Source organism: Diaporthe amygdali, assembly GCF_026229845.1.
Source record: "Diaporthe amygdali strain CAA958 chromosome Unknown NODE_28_length_639089_cov_64_968398, whole genome shotgun sequence".
Lineage (NCBI taxonomy): Eukaryota > Fungi > Ascomycota > Sordariomycetes > Diaporthales > Diaporthaceae > Diaporthe > Diaporthe amygdali.
The window spans coordinates 477,133-499,425 of record NW_026517048.1 but is presented as its reverse complement, the minus strand read 5'-3'; the positions used below and the strand labels follow the sequence as shown (position 1 = coordinate 499,425).

At 52.0% G+C, this 22,293-nt stretch overlaps 7 protein-coding genes across 7 annotated transcripts; 5 read left to right on the top strand and 2 right to left on the bottom strand.

Moving 5' to 3' along the window:
* Window positions 1-1,736: 1,736 nt before the first annotated feature.
* J7T55_014866 (uncharacterized protein) lies at window positions 1,737-5,423 on the top strand (the record flags this gene model as incomplete). Its single annotated transcript, XM_053131850.1, has 6 exons — window positions 1,737-2,555; window positions 2,940-3,140; window positions 3,193-3,631; window positions 3,699-4,402; window positions 4,847-4,879; window positions 4,947-5,423. The coding sequence occupies 6 exons, from the start codon at window positions 1,737-1,739 to the stop codon at window positions 5,421-5,423; spliced, it is 2,673 nt and encodes an 890-aa protein (XP_052990226.1).
* Window positions 5,424-6,146: 723 nt separating this feature from the next.
* Window positions 6,147-6,785, top strand: J7T55_014865 (uncharacterized protein; the record flags this gene model as incomplete). Its single annotated transcript, XM_053131849.1, has 1 exon — window positions 6,147-6,785. The coding sequence occupies one exon, from the start codon at window positions 6,147-6,149 to the stop codon at window positions 6,783-6,785; it is 639 nt and encodes a 212-aa protein (XP_052990225.1).
* Window positions 6,786-8,012: 1,227 nt separating this feature from the next.
* On the top strand, window positions 8,013-8,930 carry J7T55_014864 (uncharacterized protein; the record flags this gene model as incomplete). Its single annotated transcript, XM_053131848.1, has 4 exons — window positions 8,013-8,095; window positions 8,155-8,175; window positions 8,311-8,565; window positions 8,639-8,930. The coding sequence occupies 4 exons, from the start codon at window positions 8,013-8,015 to the stop codon at window positions 8,928-8,930; spliced, it is 651 nt and encodes a 216-aa protein (XP_052990224.1).
* Window positions 8,931-9,731: 801 nt separating this feature from the next.
* Window positions 9,732-10,510, top strand: J7T55_014863 (uncharacterized protein; the record flags this gene model as incomplete). The annotated part of the gene is made up of 2 exons (XM_053131847.1): window positions 9,732-9,877; window positions 10,309-10,510. The coding sequence occupies 2 exons, from the start codon at window positions 9,732-9,734 to the stop codon at window positions 10,508-10,510; spliced, it is 348 nt and encodes a 115-aa protein (XP_052990223.1).
* An 836-nt stretch (window positions 10,511-11,346) lies between these two features.
* Window positions 11,347-14,585, bottom strand: J7T55_014862 (F-box and WD-40 domain-containing protein CDC4; the record flags this gene model as incomplete). The annotated part of the gene is made up of 3 exons (XM_053131846.1): window positions 11,347-11,454; window positions 11,528-14,128; window positions 14,202-14,585. 3 exons carry the CDS (start codon window positions 14,583-14,585, stop codon window positions 11,347-11,349), a joined length of 3,093 nt encoding a protein of 1,030 aa, XP_052990222.1.
* A 2,889-nt stretch (window positions 14,586-17,474) lies between these two features.
* Window positions 17,475-19,224, top strand: J7T55_014861 (uncharacterized protein; the record flags this gene model as incomplete). Its single annotated transcript, XM_053131845.1, has 3 exons — window positions 17,475-17,543; window positions 17,964-18,905; window positions 19,153-19,224. 3 exons carry the CDS (start codon window positions 17,475-17,477, stop codon window positions 19,222-19,224), a joined length of 1,083 nt encoding a protein of 360 aa, XP_052990221.1.
* Window positions 19,225-19,944: 720 nt separating this feature from the next.
* J7T55_014860 (uncharacterized protein) lies at window positions 19,945-21,222 on the bottom strand (the record flags this gene model as incomplete). The annotated part of the gene is made up of 1 exon (XM_053131844.1): window positions 19,945-21,222. The coding sequence occupies one exon, from the start codon at window positions 21,220-21,222 to the stop codon at window positions 19,945-19,947; it is 1,278 nt and encodes a 425-aa protein (XP_052990220.1).
* Window positions 21,223-22,293: the final 1,071 nt, after the last annotated feature.

Here is a 22,293-nt window from a genome sequence, read left to right as displayed (position 1 = left end):
GGACAACTACGGGTAGCTACTGCTTACTGCTGGGGTTCAGGTGTGTGATGGCTGCTCTCGTAGCGCGCTTACCATAATTGCCGCCTCTTGTTAAGTCCAATTCATATCGTTTAATTTTTTTGAGCCTTCTCTTTTTAAGTTTTCTTCCCCTACTGCACGATACTGCATTGGTGCCTCTCCCGAGCAACTCTATCTCGACGAGTTTTGCGAAGTTGGTTTGAAGACCCTCGCTCTGCTGAGATGACTCGAAAGATTTGTGCGCCATTTCCCCTCTGTTGTGTTGAATGTTGACTCTCGAATGTGTGGATCTGCCAGTTTCTAGTTTGGATGGAGATACACTGTCCGTGTTGTGAAATAGAGGTTGGTGATCACTCTCAGTAATGGACATCCAGTCAACAAGCAACAGGAGGAGTTGAACATCAGTATTGTGGCAGGAGAACGCATTCGACATCCTCCCTGAAATGACCCGAGTAAATTGGTCTAGTATCCAACCATGTTCCTTTCGTAGATCTGGAATTAGTATGGCCAGCGGGCAGCTTCAAATAATGCTATCCCAGTGAAACATTTGAGAGCAGCGTCCTGCTTCGCTCCGCTCTCACGTCCACTGCCACCACATAATGCAGTGTCTAACTTTCTAAGCCTTGTATTCGACTATGAGAAGTAAGGTCAGAGGCACAAAGCAATAGCTTTCAGGGAAGACAGCAGAGTATCTCGTAGACTGTGGTGCTTCGGAAAATGTACCCGGCAGGCTGTTCATTCAGGGCTACATGATTCTCACATAGAACTCTCTTAGTAAAAGTGCTACTCTGCGCTGTGGAAAGGTCCTGAGCCAGTAGCTGAGTCTGGGTGCTCTGAAATTGTTGACAAGTCCATTCGCAACGGGAACCTTTCAGAGTCTTCTCTGAAGAGACGAAAAGACTTGGAATTTAGGTAATTCGTCTATGACAAGTATTTTCTTTGCTTTGGATAGCGTACTCAGGAAAACGATCGGCAGGTTTATACATACCAATAAAGCTCCGGAACATTGGGTGGTATCCGTCCTCTCGCCCTTGGCCTACTTCATTCCCGTCCTGACCATCTGCTTCACTCAAATGGCCCGAAGAACCTCGCCTTGTTTCAATATTACTAGAGTCTTAGCTTCATTTCAACCCAGAGCACTATATAATATAGAGGTGTATTCAAGTGTGAAAGTATTTATTCAGGTGTTTAGCCAGTCACTCGGTCATTGATATAATTATACCCCTACTCAACCACAGGAATGTCCAAGAGTAGAAAGATAATCCTGTATGATAGTCATGGTCTGATTCCGTCACGAAAGCCATCACGTTACCATCTTACACTTCCCCCCTGCCGCCTTTGCAGTTGACAATGCCCCCTCGAATGTGCCTCGACCACGTAGCAGGTCGTACAAAGTAGTGAATGCCGATCTAGAATGCACTGGCCAATTGAATTGCCTGGGAGCCAATAATTTGCACCCAAGCAAGCGTAGCAGGGCGATGCTGATGTGCGTTTCGTCAAGCGTCAGCAGTACCACATCGGTAACGAGCAGGCTTCAGGAAAATACTGCTGCAAATCGCCACCGTCGCCCGAATAGATTGTGGCTGCTCGTTCAGTCGTTAAATCCTTCATATTTAAAGTCAAAACTGCACACTTTCAATTCTCGTCCTCGGAATAGGCACATCACCCGATAAAACTGATCTATCGGCCGAGCACTCATTTGTCACTTCCTTTGCAACATGGATCCCGCAAGTATTCTTGGCATTATCACAGCGTCCTTTCAGTTTGCCGAGATTGCGTTGAAAACAGTCTCAAAGCTCGTACAAATCTCCCAGGCACTGGAGAACGTGCCGAAGCGTATGAGAGATCAACTGCACGACATCAAGAAATCCATAAATCGCCTCCGAGATTTCAGTACTGAAATGGAAAGAGACCTGATCACTTCATCAATCAGCCCTGACAGGCTCGTCAGCCTCAAATTGGCAGTTGAGGACTGGGTAGCCACCGCTGGCGATTTGGAATCAAGGCTAAGTCATCTCTTGAATCCTCCGACAATGTCAAATAGGCCTAAGTGGAAAGATTTCAAGATAGCATGCAAGTCCCTAAGTCAGTTTGATGACGTCCAATGGAAAATTCAACGTCTCGAAAGCCTCAGTCATCGGGTGTGGGAAGAGCTCCTTCGAACACTTCTCGAGAGTCAACTCCAGGTTCAGGCCCGAATTATCGATGGCGAAGCAAAGATTTCCTCGTGCATACAAGAGGCGTTTCGTAAACTTTGCGATGAACGGACGGACTGCGAACATCGTCTTTCCACCACACTTAGGGAAGAAGGGGCTGTGACACAAGCGGCAATAGGCGACCTTACAACATCAGTGAATGCCAGCTTCAACCAGCTTAATCTGCGGGCAAGCCGTAGTTATGTCCATATGGCGAACAAGATTAACGATCATGTTTCGGAAGAGTTCCGCCTCATGCGTACTTTCATATCCTCCACCCGTCTTGGAAATGACCTCGCATTGATGAATGAGCAGCAGCTCCAACAGAGCCTATTAGGACCGGTTCATGATGGCCTTCTACGCAATAGTCAAGATGACATTGGGTCTCGAGAAACCAGTTGGGTCAAAGAAAATACTAGTGTTGTGAGCCATCAAATGAGTTACCAGGCACATACCGAATCAAATAGATTCCCTCCTGCGTGTTGCTGTCCAAACAGATCTGGGCGTACATGGCGAGTGTCGAAGAATCTTCGTTTGCGATACCGTGTTGTGGTCCATGCCGCCTCATGCCCGCTTGCCCCGACAACCCAACAGCTACGAGCTCTATCAATCCATATTGGACTACCTAGGTTTCTGGGACCCGCTATCGAATTATCATTGACTACTTCGTCGCAAAGAAGCGGGTACACTGTTGCTCAAAGCTTGAGGTACTTTCCGACCGTCAAGCGGCTAAACTCTCCCATCTTCGCCGAATTTGACATGATAAGCGCCTTCTTGAACAAAAGCGCATATACACTGTGGCAGCAGAATGATATTGATGCGTTCCGATCAGTGTTGCGGGATCTGCCGAAAAAGTTGCAAAATATTGCCGCATCAGGTGCAGGCTCGTGCCGTGACAAAGATGAAGTGGGCAACACGTTACTTCTGGTGCGTGTAATACGCGAGTCTGGTGTTTGACCGGGTACTAATCTCTCTCCAGGAAGTGGCTTATTTGATGTTCCGCCTCCAGCACCGCCTCCACGATCTTTCGCCTGAGCTCACCCAGATACTGTGCTTCCTGCGGACAGTGGGACTTGACGCGTCTGGTATGGGAATACTAGTCCGGAGGAGCTTGCCAGGCGAGTCTTTTGACCCGGAAGCTCAGCCAATGGATGGTTACATTCCCGAGATAGTTCTCATTGAGAACTCGAACACATACCGATTCACGCAGGCCACTGCACAGGGCTGGGCTGTGGTACTGGCTCAAGAAACCGAGGACTCTTTTCCACTTCAAAGCTACTTCGAAAGTTTTGATTTAGAGGAGAATTGTTCTGTCGGCCCTCGTTCTCCCTTCATAGTCGCGCCATCAGGCTGTACAAGAGCAAACCAACGTCAGAAAGCCGTTTCGGTATACTGCCATTACACCGACTTGGCTTCAAGTAAGCTAGCCAAAGAACACTTTCCTCAAGATATATTGATCCTCCTGATTGATACCTGAAGTTGCAGACCTAGGCACCCTTGAGGGAGCCGTAGCCCGCCGTGATATCACAGAGCTAAAGCACCTCTTGCAGAATCAAAGCTTCGATCCTTGCAAATACACGGCAAAATTGATACTTTCAGGCCTTGATCTTTCTGTTTTCCAGCTTGCCATGGACTGGCAAGCAGGACTTGAGGTACTCCTCACAAGACTTTCACCCACGAGCGACGACATCGAGTTCGCAATTTACATGGACAAGCCACTTTCCTTGGACAAGCTATGGAATAGGCTGCGCGAGCCTTTGGACTACCCGAGAGTATTCGATATCCTGCTAAGGGCATCGGACGAATGCCAGAAGCGGATTTTGGGCCTCTTCCAAGCATCACGACTATCGCTTCGCCGTCTCGCCATAGCCTACCTGGATGCGCATGACACAGAGGGGCTGTCTTCAGAGTCGAGCTGTATGGCAGGTTGGAAGCACTTTGATATCTGGACAGCACTGCTAAATCAAGGCTGCAGCGTACCCCAAGGCTATAAGCCAATGGGGGAAGACTCCCTCCTTGCGTTCATGTGCATGGACGAGACCGTCTCGAATTACTGTCACGAAGCTGGCCGCACGGATCGCAAATCGAGTCGTTCGGCAAGTGAGCTCCTGCAAGACTTTTATGATCTTGACTTTGTGGAGCTTAATTGCCACCAGGCGCACCGATCCACAATGTTACCTCTTCACCACGTGGGTGATGCGCCTCTTGTCGTGTTCCTGGTCTTTACCAGCTATATATGGGGCGATAGCAATCTTTGGTTCACAAGATTTGCGGATGTTTGCCGTTGGTTCCTCAAAATCGGAGCTTCAGCACAAATGTCCGGCCATTATATTTGGCCAAACATTTTATTCTACTTGTCTCGATTTGTGGGCTTAGACTCCTGGCACTTTAATCATTATCACAATGATTGGGATCATTTCCTAGATCTAACTAAGCACCAAGACCTTTGGGACGCTGCTTTGGCAGTGTTCTTTTGAGCAGAGCGACACCTGTCGATGCTTCTGTAGTGATTCCGGATGTCTTCCATCGAGAACATTCCTGCAGCCTGCAAGGATGAAGTTGGACTGGTCGCGGCGATATCGGTCAATCGTGCCTAGAGCTGTGCTAGACAAGAGACTGCTGTCATGGTTCAGATTGTGTCGACTCCCCAAAGAAAACGAGACAAGGTACGTGAAAGATGCCGTTCGTTTAGAAATATTCAACCGGCTTGGCATGACACACACATGCTGTGAGCTTGTGGAAGACCATGAACTTGGGGAGGACTTTGACCTCGTGGAGCAATTTGAGCTCGAGGATGAGTTTGAGCCTGCGGGCGAATTTGAAGACAGACCCTGGAGATTATCCCCCAATGCTGTTCTGGTCACTTGCAAAAGAGGCAGAGATGCAAATGAGATTCAGATCGAGGAATCAGAGCTGAAACTACACCTAGATCTCATAATGGAAGCGTATGTTTCTTTCAGTGGTGACTTTGAGCACTGGGACGTCGGTCTATCAAAATGGTGGCTGCTGTTGGACAGGGTTCTGCCAGACCTCTCGGGCGTAAGGACACCTCATCCGACGCATTTCGAGACCCCGGATGCATACGAATATGCATTTCATCACATGGAGCAAGATCGGGCGATGAACGAGGCACAGACGCTAAGGTCTAATGGTTATGGGGATATGAACTTCTTCGATGTCATTCGACTGCATTTCGGAAAATACCTGTAGGAATTTGATGAAAAGTTATTTGGGAATTCTCAGATCCGGACAGCAGAAGATGCCTGAGATTCCATTCTTGGGTTTCAGGGTGTGTTGTGGTGAGCCAAACATTCATATAGACGTTTCAAACACAAAGCGCTTGCTGCCTCGCTGCACACAAGTTGATAGGGATTCTTTGCCAGTTCATTAAGTGATTCAACCAGAATATGATAGGGCCTGATTCGCTTGCGTTCACAGAGTGCTTTGCAGCTCTATCTGGCCAAGGCATCGTTGCTTTCTGATGTGCCAGACCCGCAATTTTAGGCATCTTCGGTCAGCAAGCCTTTTCATTGAATGATGGTTGGTGATCCTTGACGCTGGCGAGGGAACAGGTCGATTAATCAACATTTTGCTTGGCTCCATTTGGGTCATTCTGGGCAAATACGTCAGAACCCTGTGGGAAAAATCCGAAAATCATCACTTCCCTTTGCTAAACCCCGTCTCCCCTTCTCTCCATTCGACTTCCTGACTTCTGATGTATTGATTTTAAAACACAGAAACCGCGGTTCTGCTGACGGCATCACTTTATTTCAAAGGCTTGTTCGTTCGGGCATGCTTTTACCCACACCCTTCTTTTTCAACATCATTCTATCATGCACAATCGCGGACTATCTGTTCAGATCTCAGCTGACTCTTTGTGATATTAAGGCTGGAATACTTGACAATTCTTGGTCCTGTACCCTCGAAGCTAATATGGCACCACAAGACGAGCCAGAAGACTCTTTTGTGAAGATCTTTCTTCTTACCCACCTATGTGAAGAGGAGACTGCAGCGTACTTCGGAAGGTTCGAAGATCGTGACGAGGGTGGTCTCGAATGGGTCAAACCGGAGTTTGTTCAGTGGTTTTCGGATCAAGGGGAGGGTACTATCGAGGGAGGTGACTTGCTTCGCTTGTTCAAAAAGACTACTGCCAACCCCGACGAGGCTGAATTTCAGTACTTTGCCGACCGTCAGAGCATTGAAACCGGCACCATCATTCTAGCACACCGCGATGTATACACTATGCTTCATTCCCCCGAGACCGCCCAGGACATTACGGAGCTGGCAGCGGAGAGCGGAATCACGCTGCCAGATAATTGGATCAACATGGAAGGCGCCATCTATAAAATGATGGGCGAGTTGACCGACCGCGGCGTGGCATGGGGCCGCATACCAATCAGCGCATGGAGGTCAAGCTGGTGCAACGCGGATCTCGGCGAGCTGCACGAGCACGAGTTCATAGAGGACTGTGGAGGGAAGAATCAAATATTGAGAGACCCTGAATGGGACGGAGCCAACTTTCTGGAAAAGCTGAAAGAGGAGATTCAGAAGATGAAACGACAAGACGCTTAAGACTTTTATGTGCGAGAAGTGACTCAGTGCACGTCTGACATCTCGAAGGTAGGTGCGCTGGTCCGCAGAAAGTTTCAAGATCAGAAATTATAGTGATGTACAAAGACGAATTTTTTTTGGCCGTAAATTTACCTTCAATGTATCGGATTTGTGACAAGTCTGAAAGTTGTATGAAGTCTCAGCTGAGTTTGGGCAGAGCCGGGTGTGTACAGACTCATTGATGAGCTCAACGAATCACGGTTGGGCTTTCCACCATTTGGCTAGACAATCATATTAGGTGCATGCCTTTGAGAATTCCTGCTATCGAGCCATGCCAAATAAGACTGCTTACTATCTTATCACATATCCAGACAAGTGAGAACTTGTTACATATGGATTCCGAATATCTTGAGAAGCATATCCGACTGCAAATATCAATGCTTCTCTACGAGAAGAGCGTTAACTTTTGAGTCAAGTGCAAATGGTTTGCATGCCTTAATTGCGACCTGATATACAGGAATTTTCACTCTCTTGATGGCCGTGATCAATTTCAGGATGAGGTACTTGGCAGTGTGGTAAGAGCCCTGGAGTACTAAAGAGGACGAAAGGTGCAGGAGTCGCGAGACAGTAGGGTCAAATCAAATCTTGAGAGGTGTCTTTGAGCTTTTCCAAAGCCATTTATAACTGTACTCACTCATGTCAGAAGCGGTAGCTCGGTTCTTCCAGCATTTGCAGCAATACTTTTAATACAGCAGCATGAACGACGGACCCAGCGTTGACGTATCCAACATTGCATGCCGTGCCAGATGACAAGAAGCTAGTCCACTGTGTCTGTTTTCTGTTGCCTGTGACTTGGAATGTTTCGTGATTCAGCCATCGTCGTCTTGGTCCGGCTCTTATATAAATTTGTCCCCTTCAAATCAAACTTTCCCCCGACGCCAACAACACAGCATCTTGAACACGATACCACCGTGAACGGGGCTCGACAGAAATATTGCTCTATCAAAGCAAAAGCCCACCCTCCACCAAGGACTTGCACCCTCGGTCTCGGCAGCAAATTACATCCACCACGAATACCGTCCTTCGTTGGCCGCTGATCCCTCTAGCATCGCCAAAGAATACGAAGCCTCGGCAATTTTCTATCCAAGACGAAGTGGTGTTCCGTTACCAGTGCTACGGGCAGTGAGAATGGATAAGGCCGCCTGTCCATCTGCATCAGAAACATTTCAATCAACTCATTTTCAAAACATGGCCGGTTACGAAATGGATGCGGCGCCGGAGCAACTCTTCATGAACACCTTCATTGACAACTTGCGCAGCGAAAAGACCAGGTTATGGATCAAAACCATAGTACTCTCCTTTCTACTGGGGCTTTTTGCCATTTGTACAGCTGTGTTATCTATCCTGTATGGTATGACGCCCACAGGCCACTGAAACTTTTGGAGTTACTTTTGATGACAAACATTTTAGGAACTCAAACTTGCCCTGCCTCCTCCTCTGGCGTGAAGACAGTGACAGTATCGCCAGAGCCAACAACCGTTCCCAGCACTGTTTGGACATCTGTCACTGTCTTGGAATCTGCTTCAGCCGACCCAGATGGCGATGAGATGGAGACGGACACCTTGACCACGACTGAGTTCCGCACCTTAAGTATAACTTATATGGCAACAACCACCAGGAGGATCATATCCACAACCATGGCCACGGAAACGGCAACAATGATGGCAACAACGATGGCGACGACCACGGCAACGACGACCTCAGTCTCTACTAAAACAGTCACTGCGTCCGGGCCTCCAGGGTAAGTTCGGCCTTTACAACCAGAAAGAAAATGCTCAGAGGATCGAGTATGATAATTGACGAATGCGCTCCAGACACAAAGCATGCGAGTCTGGCCGCACCATGGGTGGACAACGCCTGATCGACGTGGACTCAGACTATTACACAAAGTGGATGAATTTCATCATGCGTAACCAGCCGAACTCAGCGCACAAGGCCGAAGATGACATGGGGTTCAAGAAGCTGGCGATATCATCAATGTGGCGGTGTGGTGACAATGGCTGGATTGCGTTCGAGAATTACTGTGAAAAAGGGTGGACTCTTAGCGACGATGGGAAGTCTGATCGCTGTAACGCCCCGGCACCAAGTGTGTCAAAGTCGGTCTAGATCACAATATCGTCTACAAAGGTAATGTTGGCGACCAGTTGAATATTGAGATATCAAGCCAATGCAGTCAGAATCTTGTCCTTGGCCATACGGTGTGCACAGTACCACCTGGTACCGCTCGTGATGCTCTGGTCTACACAGTATATTGCTGGAGTGAAGAGCGCAGCAAAGCGCAAAAAGGAGCTCTCACCACGCCAGAGCCTAGAAATTTGCTGTGACTGTTCTAGGATACTCCGTGATCCCCTGTCATTCGTGTCTTCTTCGATGAGGAAACACCGCAGTTTTCAATTGGGTGGGCGTAGGAAGTTGGCCAAAGGCTCAGCCGTGGCACTGCCGCCGCCAAGAAGCTGTACTGACAGATGAGGCAGGGTGACACCCCCACAATTGATCCGATGGCACCCATGACGAAACAGGTACCAGGTACGGCGATCCCTAACCTTGGAAGCAGCAGGGCCAGACACTCTCCAGACTGACTGACTGACTTGACTTGACTGCCGCCTTGCTATTTAAACAGGAACACCGACCGCCAATCTTGCCAAGCACAGAACATTCTTCGACCGACAACACCAAGAGAAGACCTATTGCCAGTGATAATCTGACACCATCTTCCAGCCGTGTAAGTCATCGTCCGCGCTCGCTCTGAATCCACTTTCCCCACACACATTGGTCTCAGGGTCGCACGGCCACTGACATCATACCCCTTTTCGCCTATTAGTGACTGACCCCTTAATTCCGACAGTTGACAAACATCACCATCCAAGAATAACCTCAATCACCACCTTACCATCACCGCAAAACAAGATGCCTAACGGACCCGGCGCCGCCTCCATCTCGACCATCGAGAGCATCATCAAGCCCGCCGAGGCCACTGGCGGCAGCGGCAAGACCAAGTGCATCGAGTGCGACGGCTACGAGTGCTGCTGCATCCCAATTCCCTGTGTTGTCATGTAAGAGTACTCGGGGAATACGAGGTGTTATATGTCTTGGGAAGATCTGAAGAGCGTGGGGACAGCAGGACGGGCAGAGGTTGTGACGGCACGTACACGTCTGCCAAAGAGATATTCAGGTGTCCCAAGCAGCAACACCAAGAACCTACGTACCTACTTGTCAATGCTTGAGAGCGAACGATGATGATATCCAGTTTATGAAATTGAATACGAGGGGCCGGCATTAACACACGCAGTTCGGTTGCTCGTGGGTAGCAATACAACATCCTTATTACACAAACCCCCACTTTTGCTACGTGAGGCAGTGCTAAGTGAGCCGAAGGAAGAGCCAGCAATGTAAATCCGTAGGCTTGCTTTCCTGTGCTACAGACATAACCGGGTAGAATCTAGCAGACCAGACTCGTGATACTCCTAATGTGGCGCGAAGCCAGCACCCATCTCCTGCTTGCTTACCCTTGCCACTCACAATCCTGGTCCATCCACAAGTCAGCCGTCGATGTGGAGGAATTTGCCTGCGGGACCCTCAAGGGCGTTCCTGATCTGCCCTATCTAGGCACAGCGGCTTCACCTCCCCACCACGACAGGACGAATATCAAGACCGCGGTCCACGATGCCTTCTCACATAATATGTAAACACCTCACGTTGCGAGTCACACGGTCAAGCCTATTTGGAGCACATTCGTACGTATGAGTGATCATGATGCATCAATTATCTTTCTAGACGTTACCAAACACAAAAAGGAGGAGGCCGACCATACCGACCACGGACCGGGCCGATCAACAATAATAAGCAGCAGCAGCAGCAGCAGCAAAACTAATGGATGATTTCTGACCCTGGGGAAAGAAAAAGAACCAAGTAAAGTGGCAGAGCATGCAACCTGACCAGCCCAGCCCAGACCAGAAACGCCCGTAATGAAATTGTCCGTCCCTCGAGGAAAGAACAAGACACCAACAATCTTGACCGATCTTGAATCGACGAAAGGCCTAGACTCCCGGAAGGTGAATAGTGGGAAGAGTGAAGAGATCAATAAAGCCACGAGAACCGTCCGTCCGTTCGTTCTTGGGGTATGCATGAACAAGACATTGACCTCCCTTCTCCCTCAATGACATGCAGACAACAGCAACAATAAGAACAAAAAGGAACAGAGAGTGAGAGACCAGAACGCATACATATGTACCTTATTTCTCCGGGAACCCCAAGCCTATGGACAGCAAGTATAAAAAAAAAGAACTTTTTGTGTGTTTGGTCAGTGAACCCCGGCCAGTTTTCCGTGTCGTTTGTGTTCATGAACAAATAGTAAATAGTAAAAGGCCCAGCATGCATTCCTTCGCTCCGTGAACAATGAAAATTCCAGGCCATTATGCATTGCGTCAAATTAGACAACCGCTGATGCCTCGGGTTGGGGAGGTGTATCCCCGTCTCTGTTTATGTCTCTACAGCAAGGTGTTATGACAAAGAGTGGGAGGGATCAGACCTCCTCCTCGATCAAGCGCTGCACCTCTGGGCCGTTGAGCAAGATGCGCTTGCCCAACTCCTCTGGCGGCTTGCCGTCGCGGACGGCACCGAAGTCAAGAATCTGTGCACGATCAAAAGTCAGTATAATGGCCAGATTTGTTTAAGTTCGTGAGAGTGTTCTTGAATAAACATACCTCAACATAGGTCAGGTTGTCCCTCTGCACAGCAGCAACACACCGCCGCTCGTCAAACTTGACCTGCCACACGCCTCCCAGGTCGGTGAGGAGGTCCTGGATGTGGTCGCCCGTCTGGACATCCCACATCTTGACCGTCTTCTCGCTGCCCGAGATCACCTTGCGCCCATCATGCTGGAAACACGTGATGGCGCCGGTATGTGCACTCAGCGTGTGCTTGCACTTGCCTGAATCCGGGTTCCAGATGCGCAGTGTGCTGTCGGCGGCAGCCGAGACGAGAAGCTCGTCGCGCAGGTCGAGTAGCCCGACCAACAGGGTGTGGCCCTCGAGGCTGTGCAGGCAGGCGCCTGTATCGAGGTCCCATATCTTGACAAAGGAGTCCATAGATCCTGAGATGCAGCGGTTGCGCTTGTGGTCAAGGACAACACTGTAGACCTTCTGGGTGTGGCCATGAAGGACGTGAAGGGCTTCCCCAGTGCTGATGCGCCATACACGGACGGTAGCATCGTAGCTACCAGAGACGAGGACGTCGCCGTGGGCAGCAATGGAGCGGACCGAGTGCGTGTGGCCGCTCAAGATCCTGACGAAATACGGGCACTCAGCATCATTGGCAGGAGGGCCTGTCTGTATGTATCGACGAGACCCTGCCTCAGGCAGCCTCCATACTCGAAGCTGGCTGTCTCGGGACCCAGTGATGATGAGCGGGTTCGGTGGCATCATCACAGGCTCGCCATCTATACCGACCTTGCCAGTATCAGTGGGCATGAGGATCTGCAGACATCGCACGGTCGAGGTGTGCCCGTAGAAGACCTGCGAACACATGCCCTTCTCAATGTCCCAAACACGAACTGATCGATCGGTGCTGCCGGATACTAGCGTGTTTCCCTCATACTGCAAGGCCCACACACCGCCCTCATGGCCCTCGAGCTTCTTCCGTAGCTTTCCAGTTTTTGTGTCGTAGACGTGGATGAGAGTGTCGTCGCTACCGGTGATGATCTTGTCATCGTCAAACTGCAGACAAGTGATGACGTGGCGGGGATGTGCTGCGAAGGCAACATGTCCAGGCTTGACCTTCCCGCTCGTCCAGCTCTGGCGGATCATGTAGTGACGACGGTATAGTGATTTGAAAAGGTGCAGTCTTCGGAGGCTAGGCAGACCAATCTGGGGATCGGGGACGGATAAAACCGCCTCATTTGCCGCCGAGATGGGGCCCTCGGCCTTGAACTTGGGCGGGGAAAGCGGTGCATCCTCCTTGAGTGACTCCTGCAGACTGACTCGTCGCTTGCTGCGCTCGAGATTGGCGTAATTGTGCACACCCCGCTTCCGCTTCGAGCTACGCAGCTTTGGCATTTCGGGCCTGGGCGACCGCAACTCAGCCTCTGTCGAAGTCAGGCGGTTTTGCAGACTGAGGTCGAGCTCAGCGCCCTCAGCGCCCTCGGGATCCTGCCAGCCCCAGCCCTGGGTGATGGCCTTCCTGAGTTCACCAGGCGAGAGCTGGAACCCGTCCCGGTCAAACAACTCCTTCCACCCAGTCTCGTTGCTGTCGATCATGGTTCGCCAGTGCTTTGAAACCTGTGCCGCGCGGCAGAGATCCCGGTGGTCGAGGAAAGAGAGCACGTGCAGACCAAGCTCGGTAGGCAGCTGCTTCAGGAAATCGCACTTGAGAGCAGGGTTGACAACATCTGCGACCATGTGCAGCGTTTTCCTCGGGCATCTGCGAAGGAACTGGTACATCATGAAAGTCTTCATGTCGTTGGGCATGGAGTCGAAAGATTCGAGCATGGACCGGGTATCTAGGAGGCCGACGGCGCGTTCGAAAGCATGTCGGTCGCGTTGAGTGGGTGAACCATCGACCATCATGTCCAGATCAGTCACGTCCAGGCCTAGTGTAGACTGAGACTCTTGTTCCTGGCTTTCCTCGGGCCATCGTCGCCGGGTAGACCTGGTCAGGCTTCGCGAGAAGCTGGAGCCCTCGTCATCTTCTTCAGGCTCATCCTCCTGAGGATCCGATGTATGCAACTGTGCGGCGGCCAGGGTGGGAGACAATCTAGGACTTGGCAAGCTGGCATCCGGATCTGCGACCGTGATGGACGGCCGGGGTTGTGATATGTCGTCCAGGGACTCAGCGAAGGGCTCGACATCGGCATCAGTGATGGGAGGAGTAGCCACATTGCTGCTGAACACTGTTTGAGATTCACTGCCAGCGGGACTTGCCGCCTCGTAAGCGGCCAGACTTTGGCCAAGGCCAGCAGTTGGGTCGGCGTGCAAGGGCCTCAACCTCTGCGGCACTTCGCTCGCGACGGTGACTTCAGACCTATCCGGGGTGGCAAGATACAATGAAGATGATTGCCGAGTCGTCCTCTCCCGGGCACCATGGGAAACGGCCCTTCGGAGCCTATCAGAGACTGATGAGCTTGCATGGCTGCGGGATGACCTCTGAGAGGACCTGTTTGATGTGTGCTGATTTGTGGCGGCGTGTCGGCGGGATCTGCGAGTATGCGACTCGGTAGAAGGTTTGGAGACTTGAGGTTGTGGTTCAGGCGCAGGCGTGCCACGATCGGAGTTTGACTTGACACTGTCCTCGATTTCGAGGGGTTTGGACTGGACAAATGACTAGTTAGCACAGTGACAGCCCACACAACATCCACAACACGTTTCTCAAAGCTGGACTGACCTGATTGTCTCCCGATGTGAAGGATGGTTCGCTAAAAGACCAAGCAAACTCGTCATCGTTCTCGGATAGATCAAGCGTAAACTTCCTCAGGTCTGGCGGGGTAGGGCCTTGGGCCAGGGGGTACTCCTTGACATCGAGGGTCTCGAGGGGCCTGGGCTGTCGGATGAAAAGAGGGGGGTATGATCTCTTGGTGGTTGTCGTGGTGGTAACGGTCTTGGTCTCGACGCACTGAGCCAACTCGTATTGAAGTTTTGCAGCACGTCCTGATGTATCGCTCTCGCTGTCGTCGAAGCTAACGGTCAGCCTCTGGTTGGCCCTGGGCCTTCGAATCTCGGTAGTCTTCTGGACGGGCGGCGAGCCTTTTGCAGGAGGCACGAGGGTCATCTTGGCGGTCGAGGGACGAAATGATTCGCAACACTGGAGTGCCGTAGGATAGTGATGCAGCGGTCGATGAGGGCGTGTCGAGGTGGGTGGCCGATGTCGAGGATGCACACGGAGGCACGTTCGGCGTCGGTACTCGTACCCGGGACGGACTTCCTGCGATATTTACCCGCGAACCAGGCAGCCAACAACTTGGCCTTGACCCGAGAGACGCGTTCCTGTCCTTTTCACAGCCTCGTGCAGTCGGCTGCAACGCGTTTCCCGTTGGCGGTGGCAGGGGGGGCGTGCCACACCAGGCAGGGTCGGTGGAGTGAGAGACGGAAAGTCCGAGTCAAACGAGGCTCAAGCGCTGCACAACATGTCCTGCTCGTGTTGATGAAAATGTTCTCGGTCGGTCTGTGTCCGGTGTCGAGGTGAGGTGAGGTGAGGATCAGAAGGCGGATGTGGAAGAGGGGATGAGAGATGGTGGGCGTGGCTCGATGTGTCGAAGTTTTGTCAGAAGTAAGATTGAGTAAGACGAGGCACGAGGCACACGAGGCACACGAACACACGCACCCGCTCGGGGAGGGCGCACGGGGCAGGCAAAGGAGGGACGGCGAAGGCGAAGAACGAAGGCGGGCGAAGGAGGAGGCGTCGGTCAACAACGCCAAACCTTAGTTAGGGCGGATTTGGAGTGTACCAGGGGTCATCCGAGGCCTGCCCGTTAGGAGGCTAGACTGGACTGGCAGACTGGCTGGGCTGCTTGGTTACGCTGCACTGCTGCAGGCTGCAGGCTGGCCCGACTAACAGTAATGGTCCGAGTCGAGGATAAAGAGACAGGCCCTATCTGGATTTGGATCTGGATCTGGACCTGGACCTGGAACTTGAAAGGACAAATGCGATGGTCGTCGTGTCTTGTCGTGTCTTGTGGCTTGTGTGCAGTCCAGTGGTGGTTGGACTCGGGAGACGTGAATAGAAGGAGGATTTGGATTGAGATTTGGATTTGAATTGTGCCCGTGGGTTTGTTGTTCCAAGATCCCCCTGCGGTTGGTCGTCTTCCCCCTTTCGAGAGGAGCTGGGTGCCCAGGTGGAGGAGGAAGAGGGGGTCTGTTTTGCCGCGGGTGTTGGGCTCTACCCAGGCACGCAGCACAGTGAGTGAGTGCAGTATGCAGTCTGCAGACTCAGGCTCAGGCTGCAGGCTGCTGGTTGGGGTTCGAGGGGGGACGGGGAACGGGGATAGGATGGGATGTGACGGAGTGTGACGAAGCGAGCCCACTGCAGGCCCTGGTCCATTGCCTGTCTCCAAAAGCACCCAGCACCAGCACTCACTCAGCCAGCATGCAGCGCACCTGGGCAGTTGGCGCAGTGTCGCAGTGGGTGCGGGCGTGCACCGTACTGGCCTGCTGCTTACCAACGAAACGGGTCCCCCAATGTTGGAACCTCCCAAGCAGCCAAGTGGACTGGAAGACCAGGGGGTTCGATCTCGTGGCCGTGGACCGACACCAGCGTCGAGCCGCTAAACGCTAAACCCAACCTGACGGTCTGCAGTCCGTCTCCCGATCTCTCCCCCACCCGCAGCCGCTCATCCCAGCGTTTTGGGTTTTAGGACCGTCAAAGCCTTTCATCGAATCGACAAAGACGCACGGAAGAGTGACGCCACACCCGCCTGCGCACATCGGGTAATGGCACCAAACGAACCTTGGAACATTTGCATTTCTTCCAACAGCAATCCCTGCCTCGAACTGCCCGTGCCCGTGCCGTGCCCCTGACCTAGACTCAGACCCAGATCCAAATTCAGACCCCGTGGGCACTGGGCATAGGCTACAGACCGTCCTTCTTCATTTCCAAGAGTGCCAAAGTCAAAGAGCCCACATCCGCCGCTGACATCGGTTTTGCCTCATCGACAGCCGGTGCAGGTGCCTGTGCCTGGGCTAGCTTGGCTAGGCAAAATCTTACGGCCTAAGCAGTGGCAACAAAGCTGATCATCAGCTTGTCCTCGGGTTCGCACGTTCGGTACCGCTGCCTTGGGAAATCCCGTGTCCAACCAGAATCCTGTCTGTCCGCTCTCGGCCGAGTCCGCCTGCCTGACAACCCTCTTCTCCCGCGCTGAATATACTGAATCTGAATGTCAACTACTATGCACAGCAGAAGCCTTCTTTTTTATCTACTCAGTTGAGTTAGGTAGCTCAATGGGCAGGCAGGGTGGCAGGCAGGCAGACGGCCATGTGAAAGGAGCTGGCTTATCACTGTCGCAGTCGAGTCTCCACAAGATCCCTCACTGATTCTCCCTTCGCACTTAATGTTTCAAACAACCTCTGGAATCTGTGCGTTCTTCAGCTGCGAGATCAGAATAATCCAGCACTCAAAGAATAATGGATTGTGTGGTCTACCTCTGCTGCCATAACAACCCAGTCCCACTTACACACAATAGCCTAGATATATCTATCCATGGTAAAATTCAGGGCAAGGCTTGCCCTCTCACCATCAATTGACACATATCTAACACGTCTCAAATTCTGCTCTCTTCAAATGTTGTCGTGCAAGTATCATGATCGAGTCGGACCTCGAGGGTACAAGATGCTTTCACCTCGAGTTGTCCACAGATGCAGGAGCTATGGCGGTCGCCGTTCTTTCCTAAGTCGACTGCGAAGATGTCAACTAAACTGGGTGTGGCAGCTCCAACCCCCTCAGCCCTCCAACCCTCCTCCATCTCTTCGATCCTCCCTCGACCGTCGTTATTCTTCGACTTTTCTCTTGCAGGCTTGTGAATCCTAGCCCTTTTGATTTCGAGAACACTCCAACATCCCCCTGTCACGGCCTCTCGACCCAGTGCTATGGGACTCGCGGTTTCCCAGCACCCAGTTGCCCTTCCCCGGCTCTGCACCTTGGTCTTGACCTTGAAGTAGGCCCATGATGTTTACAGCAACAAATCGACCACCTGATTTCGACATTGAGCTGGCCAAGATGCTCGTCACGGCCACTGTACGTGCTGCTGCCGCCGATTTTGCATCGCTTCAAAATGCTATGACTGACTGCTCAGCGTCCCTGTAGCTCAGTCTCATCTTCTATGGCAGGCAGGTGCCCACTCTTCCCACCATGCGCAGGTCTTTTTTTGGCTTACAATTCTATGACTTTCCAGAAATGCGTTTTCCGAGGACTCTTTTCGAAAGCTATCAATGCGCGAATTGGAGGATTCCCAGGTCACACACGAGTCCCTTCTCAGATCCGGACGGCCCCTTTCATACAAGGTCCATCCTCTCTCCATTCTCTCCCCGGAGAGTGAGTCACTAGTATACATGAGAAAGAGCAACAACCCTCGTCTAAATGCCTTCCTCGCTGATCTGGTCTGTCAAAGCCCAGCTTAAAAAAAATGTTGGCACTGCAAATACTGACAAGGCCTAGGATGAAATCTTCGAGGCTCTCAAGTCTCAACGAGTGGGCAAAATCTTCATCTGCTTCAACGAATCGAAGAATTGGAATATGAACGGCCTTCTCGAATGCTATACTCTCAAGTTCAGCTACACTGAGCTTGGTAGTTTCCACATTTATATCGACCGGACTGGGATGATTGACGATCCCCTGAAAGAAAAGGTCTCGCCGGACGCCTTCAAATCTCTGAAACAAATAATCAATGGCTGCCCACAGCTTCCGGATGTCTTTTACACGCACATGTTTGTTTCCCCGGTCGACAGCAAGACCAAGCTTGATGGTGCTTGGGGTAGCAATGGTCATGGCGTCAGAGAAGCAGTATTGCATCTCAAAGAAAGGAAAGGATCGGACAGTAGTCGTATTGGAAAGTTCAACTCAGAGCCCCCATCGGAAGTGGCCGTCGAAGAAGCCCACGATGCACACAGTGGGATGCTTCCGGCGCACCCACCGCATATGACAAGCGATGGATTATCACAAGCGCGTTATATCGATCGCGCTGGCACACAGGCTCAAGTCGCGTATGCGAATCACTCATCCAGCTCGACCTATGCAGAACCGATCTTAGCCGCATCGCCAGCCAGCTCGGGATCTGAGACAGGTGTCAATGGGGAGCAGAGAAAGCCGCAGAAGTCCCTCGAGCCTCGCACCCACCAGCAAGACACTACTTGGGCTGCCTTGTATCATGACCCAAGGTTCTACTCATACGATGGACAATCTGCGGATGGTAATCATGGTGGAGATGAAAAGGCGCACCCTAGCCTGTCTTTCACATCTACGCCGGTAGACCAATCCCTCCGCAGGAGCTCGAGGAAACGCTCGGCACCACAGGACCGCTCTGCGTCTGTCATCCAGCAACAGGGAGAAAAGACAAAAATTATACCCAAGCTTGATTCCCGACTTACCGTGATTGACGAGGTCGCAGAGGATCTGCCTCCTACACAGCGTCTGGACACCCCAAGCCAAAGCCGGCAAAATCGGGGACCTGGATGTGTGCAACCTATGTTTCTCTCCTCCGACTCTGGAAGATCCGTTTCACCTCCAGCAAAACGCAAACAACCAACAAAATCGATGATGAGCATTGCAAAAAGGCTGAATCAGAGACATTCGTACACAAACCCGATGTTTCTTTCTTCTGACTCTGAAAAGTCTCATTCACCTCCAGCGGAACGCAAACAGACCGCGAAACAGACAGGAAATGCACAGCAGCAACCAGAAGATGTTCTCCAGCTGGTGAGCAGCCTAGGATCACCTCGAATATCGAATCAATCCTGCCTACACGGTGTCCCGTCGGGCCCATAGTCACTACCGACTATGGAGCTGTTTATCAGTGTCGCGTCCTTCCTTGAAAAGGATACATTGTCACACAGTGGGGGGAAAGAGGCTAGTGACGTGGCTTTGAGACTCGATAAACTTTGGCTTAACACTACATGCTACTAAATGTCAAGACTGGTGTGAAATATACCCAAAGAGGGATGTGCAATCGGTTGCGAGGTGTGGTCACTGATTCTGTAAGTCAGCAGCTGTCCTATCTGCGGAAAGCCCTATCTACTCAGGCGATGAGGATGAGACTTTAATACTAGACCACCTTTTGTCACAGTACCGTCAAATGATCTAGATTGAAGATCAAATATTTTGCAGGGTCAATTGCTATGGTGAACGAACCACTTCTGCAGCTCTCGAGACTTTTGTAGCTGAATCAATTGATTTTGACAATTATTAAAAACTCTTTTACACATCATAGTTACATATATGGTTGGCGCCAGAAATGGAGCAAAAGGCTCGGTGAAGCCTACGGCGAAACCCTCCCCAAGGCGATGAAAAAGAAAACTAACACCAGTACTCCAAGACCCCTTCCCTTGATCCTGCCTCTGTCGAGAATAAAAGATTGACGTTCTCCATAGACTAACCAACACCCTCGACCTATTCTACATCGACGTCATTGTCACCCTCATCATTATTCACCGTCGCCGCCATACCCAGGGCGCCTTGTCACGGTGGGCTCGGGCTCAGGCTCGGTCAACGCCGCCGTGGTGCGAATGGTGACAGTAGTCAGGGTGGGAAGGATGATGGGAATCTCAGTCGGGGTGAGGAGCGGGTCGGTGATGATCTCCGGGATTGTTGTTGGGAGAGCGGCCGTCGGGATAGGCTCCCTAGTGGACAGCGAGAAGACCTCGCTCGTCTCGCTCTCGGTGGCGACGGCGGCCGAGGAGCTGGGGCTCTCCAGGGTCAGCGTCACCGTGTCGATGACGGTCTCGGTCACCTGCCCGCACGTCGGCATGGTTGGTGTCTCCGTGGGGGTGCCTGGCGTCTCTGTGGAATTGCCTGGTGTCTCTGTGGGGATGCTTGGTGTCTCTGTGGGGATGCTTGGTGTCTCTGGGTTGACTGGCGTGCTGCTGGCGCCTGGGGGGACCCCGGTCGTGGTCTCGTTGCCGTAGTGGGTGCCTGGGGGGGTCGTGACGACGGGTAGTGGAGACGGAGCTGATGGGGACGCGGAGGCCGGCGGCGCAGACGTGTCTGATGGGGGTGGACCAGATGGCACAGGACCGGATGGTGTAGGACCAGACGGCTCTGGACCGGATGGCTCAGGACCAGACGGCGTAGGTCCAGATGGCTCAGGAACAGATGACACAGGCACAGACGGCTCCGGAGTCGGTTCTCCGCTTCCTGGAGTAGATTGCGGCACACCGGGCTGGGTCTGGGTGACAGTGATCGTGGTCCCGGGGACGGTGATGGTTGAGCCTGGGACGGTGACGGTTGAGCCTGGGACGGTAACAGTGCTCCCAGGGACGGTGACAGTGCTCCCAGGGACGGTCACAGTTGTCCCTGGAATGGTGACAGTGCTACCTGGAACCGTGACAGTTGAGCCGGGATTCGTCACAGTCTCGGTGACCGTCAAGACGGTGCTGCTATCCCCATTGCCTTCATTTATGGTTATGGATCCGCCAGGGTTCGAGGGGAAAACTGTGGTGATGCTTCCAGTAGGTGTAGGAAGGAGCACAGTAGAGGTATACTCTGTGACAGTAACTGGGGGCGGAAGCACAGTAGTAGAATAACCCGTGACAGTGACTTGGGGCGGACACTCGTAAGTTATTGCGCGAGCGGCGTGGCCGTTGGAGTGAGCGTCGTTGTTTCTGTTGTGCTCAGCTCGTTGGAAGCGCCCGAAGGCTTGGGCCTGGGAGGCAAGCAGGACGACAGCGAAGGCGAGAAGGCCACTTGCTTTTGTGTGGGCCATTTTGGATATAGAGCGAAGGAGTCCTGCTAAAGAATGAAGATGAAGGCGCTGTTGCTGATGAGCATATCACAGGCTGGACGGATCAGTCGAGAACTTGACCCTCTTTATACATCACATTATTTGCATTCAGATATCTCAATCCCAACTCCACTCCTGGTAGGAGCATCGTGAAGGGAGGCAGATAGATTGCTACTATCGACCACGGCAGCGTTGTGTATCACGGCCGAACCCAACTACATCCGTCTCAACATGAGGCTTCTCGGTGTGTTCATTGTGAGGCCCAGGTGTGAAGGGATGTGGATAAACTGCTACTATTGATACAAGAAACCGAGTATATCACGGGAACTCGACCATAAACGGCCCGGCAAGAGAGTCAAGCGAGCGGGCGGCCCGTTGCGAAGGGATATAAATGACTACCTCCGAAGATAGATCCATGGACAAAACCGGGTTATTGACGAGCTGGTGTTGATTCGGGGTCGAGGGATGGAGCGCACGTCCGGCACCGCCTGCGAAATGGTTGTGAGAGATATAATACCGTGCCCCTCCCTACCTATGTAGATGGTGTTTGTCTGTTGTTGACTCGGTTGAGAAGTCTCTCGTCGGCCTGTCCAAGGGATGGATGCAAAAGCATCAAGGATTCAGGGGTAAGTAGTGTGGTAGTGTCAGTGTCAGGCTCAGGCTCAGGCCTTCACTTAGACAGGCACTGACAGGCCGACAGCTTGGGTGCTGTGGTTGCATTTGGCTGGTTAGTCAGCGGGTCTGTGCCGGTGGATCTACCTCGGTACCAAAGTACCTAGGTACACAGTTGGGGGCCCTGCCTCAGCCTGCCTTTGCCTGCCTGCCTGCCTGCCGGGGGAACGCGAGATGATGGGAAAGTGCAATTTCGCATTGATCCAAGATCGCATCGCATCGCACCATATCACAACAGCAGCGCGCCTGCAACGTCGGCACGGCACATTGTTTGCATGGACGCGATCCTATCATGAAGACTCATTCTCCTTCCTATTCGCTCTTTATGCAACATTTCACCCATTCCCTGTAAAGGGACCTAGAGAGAGGAGAGACACTTCA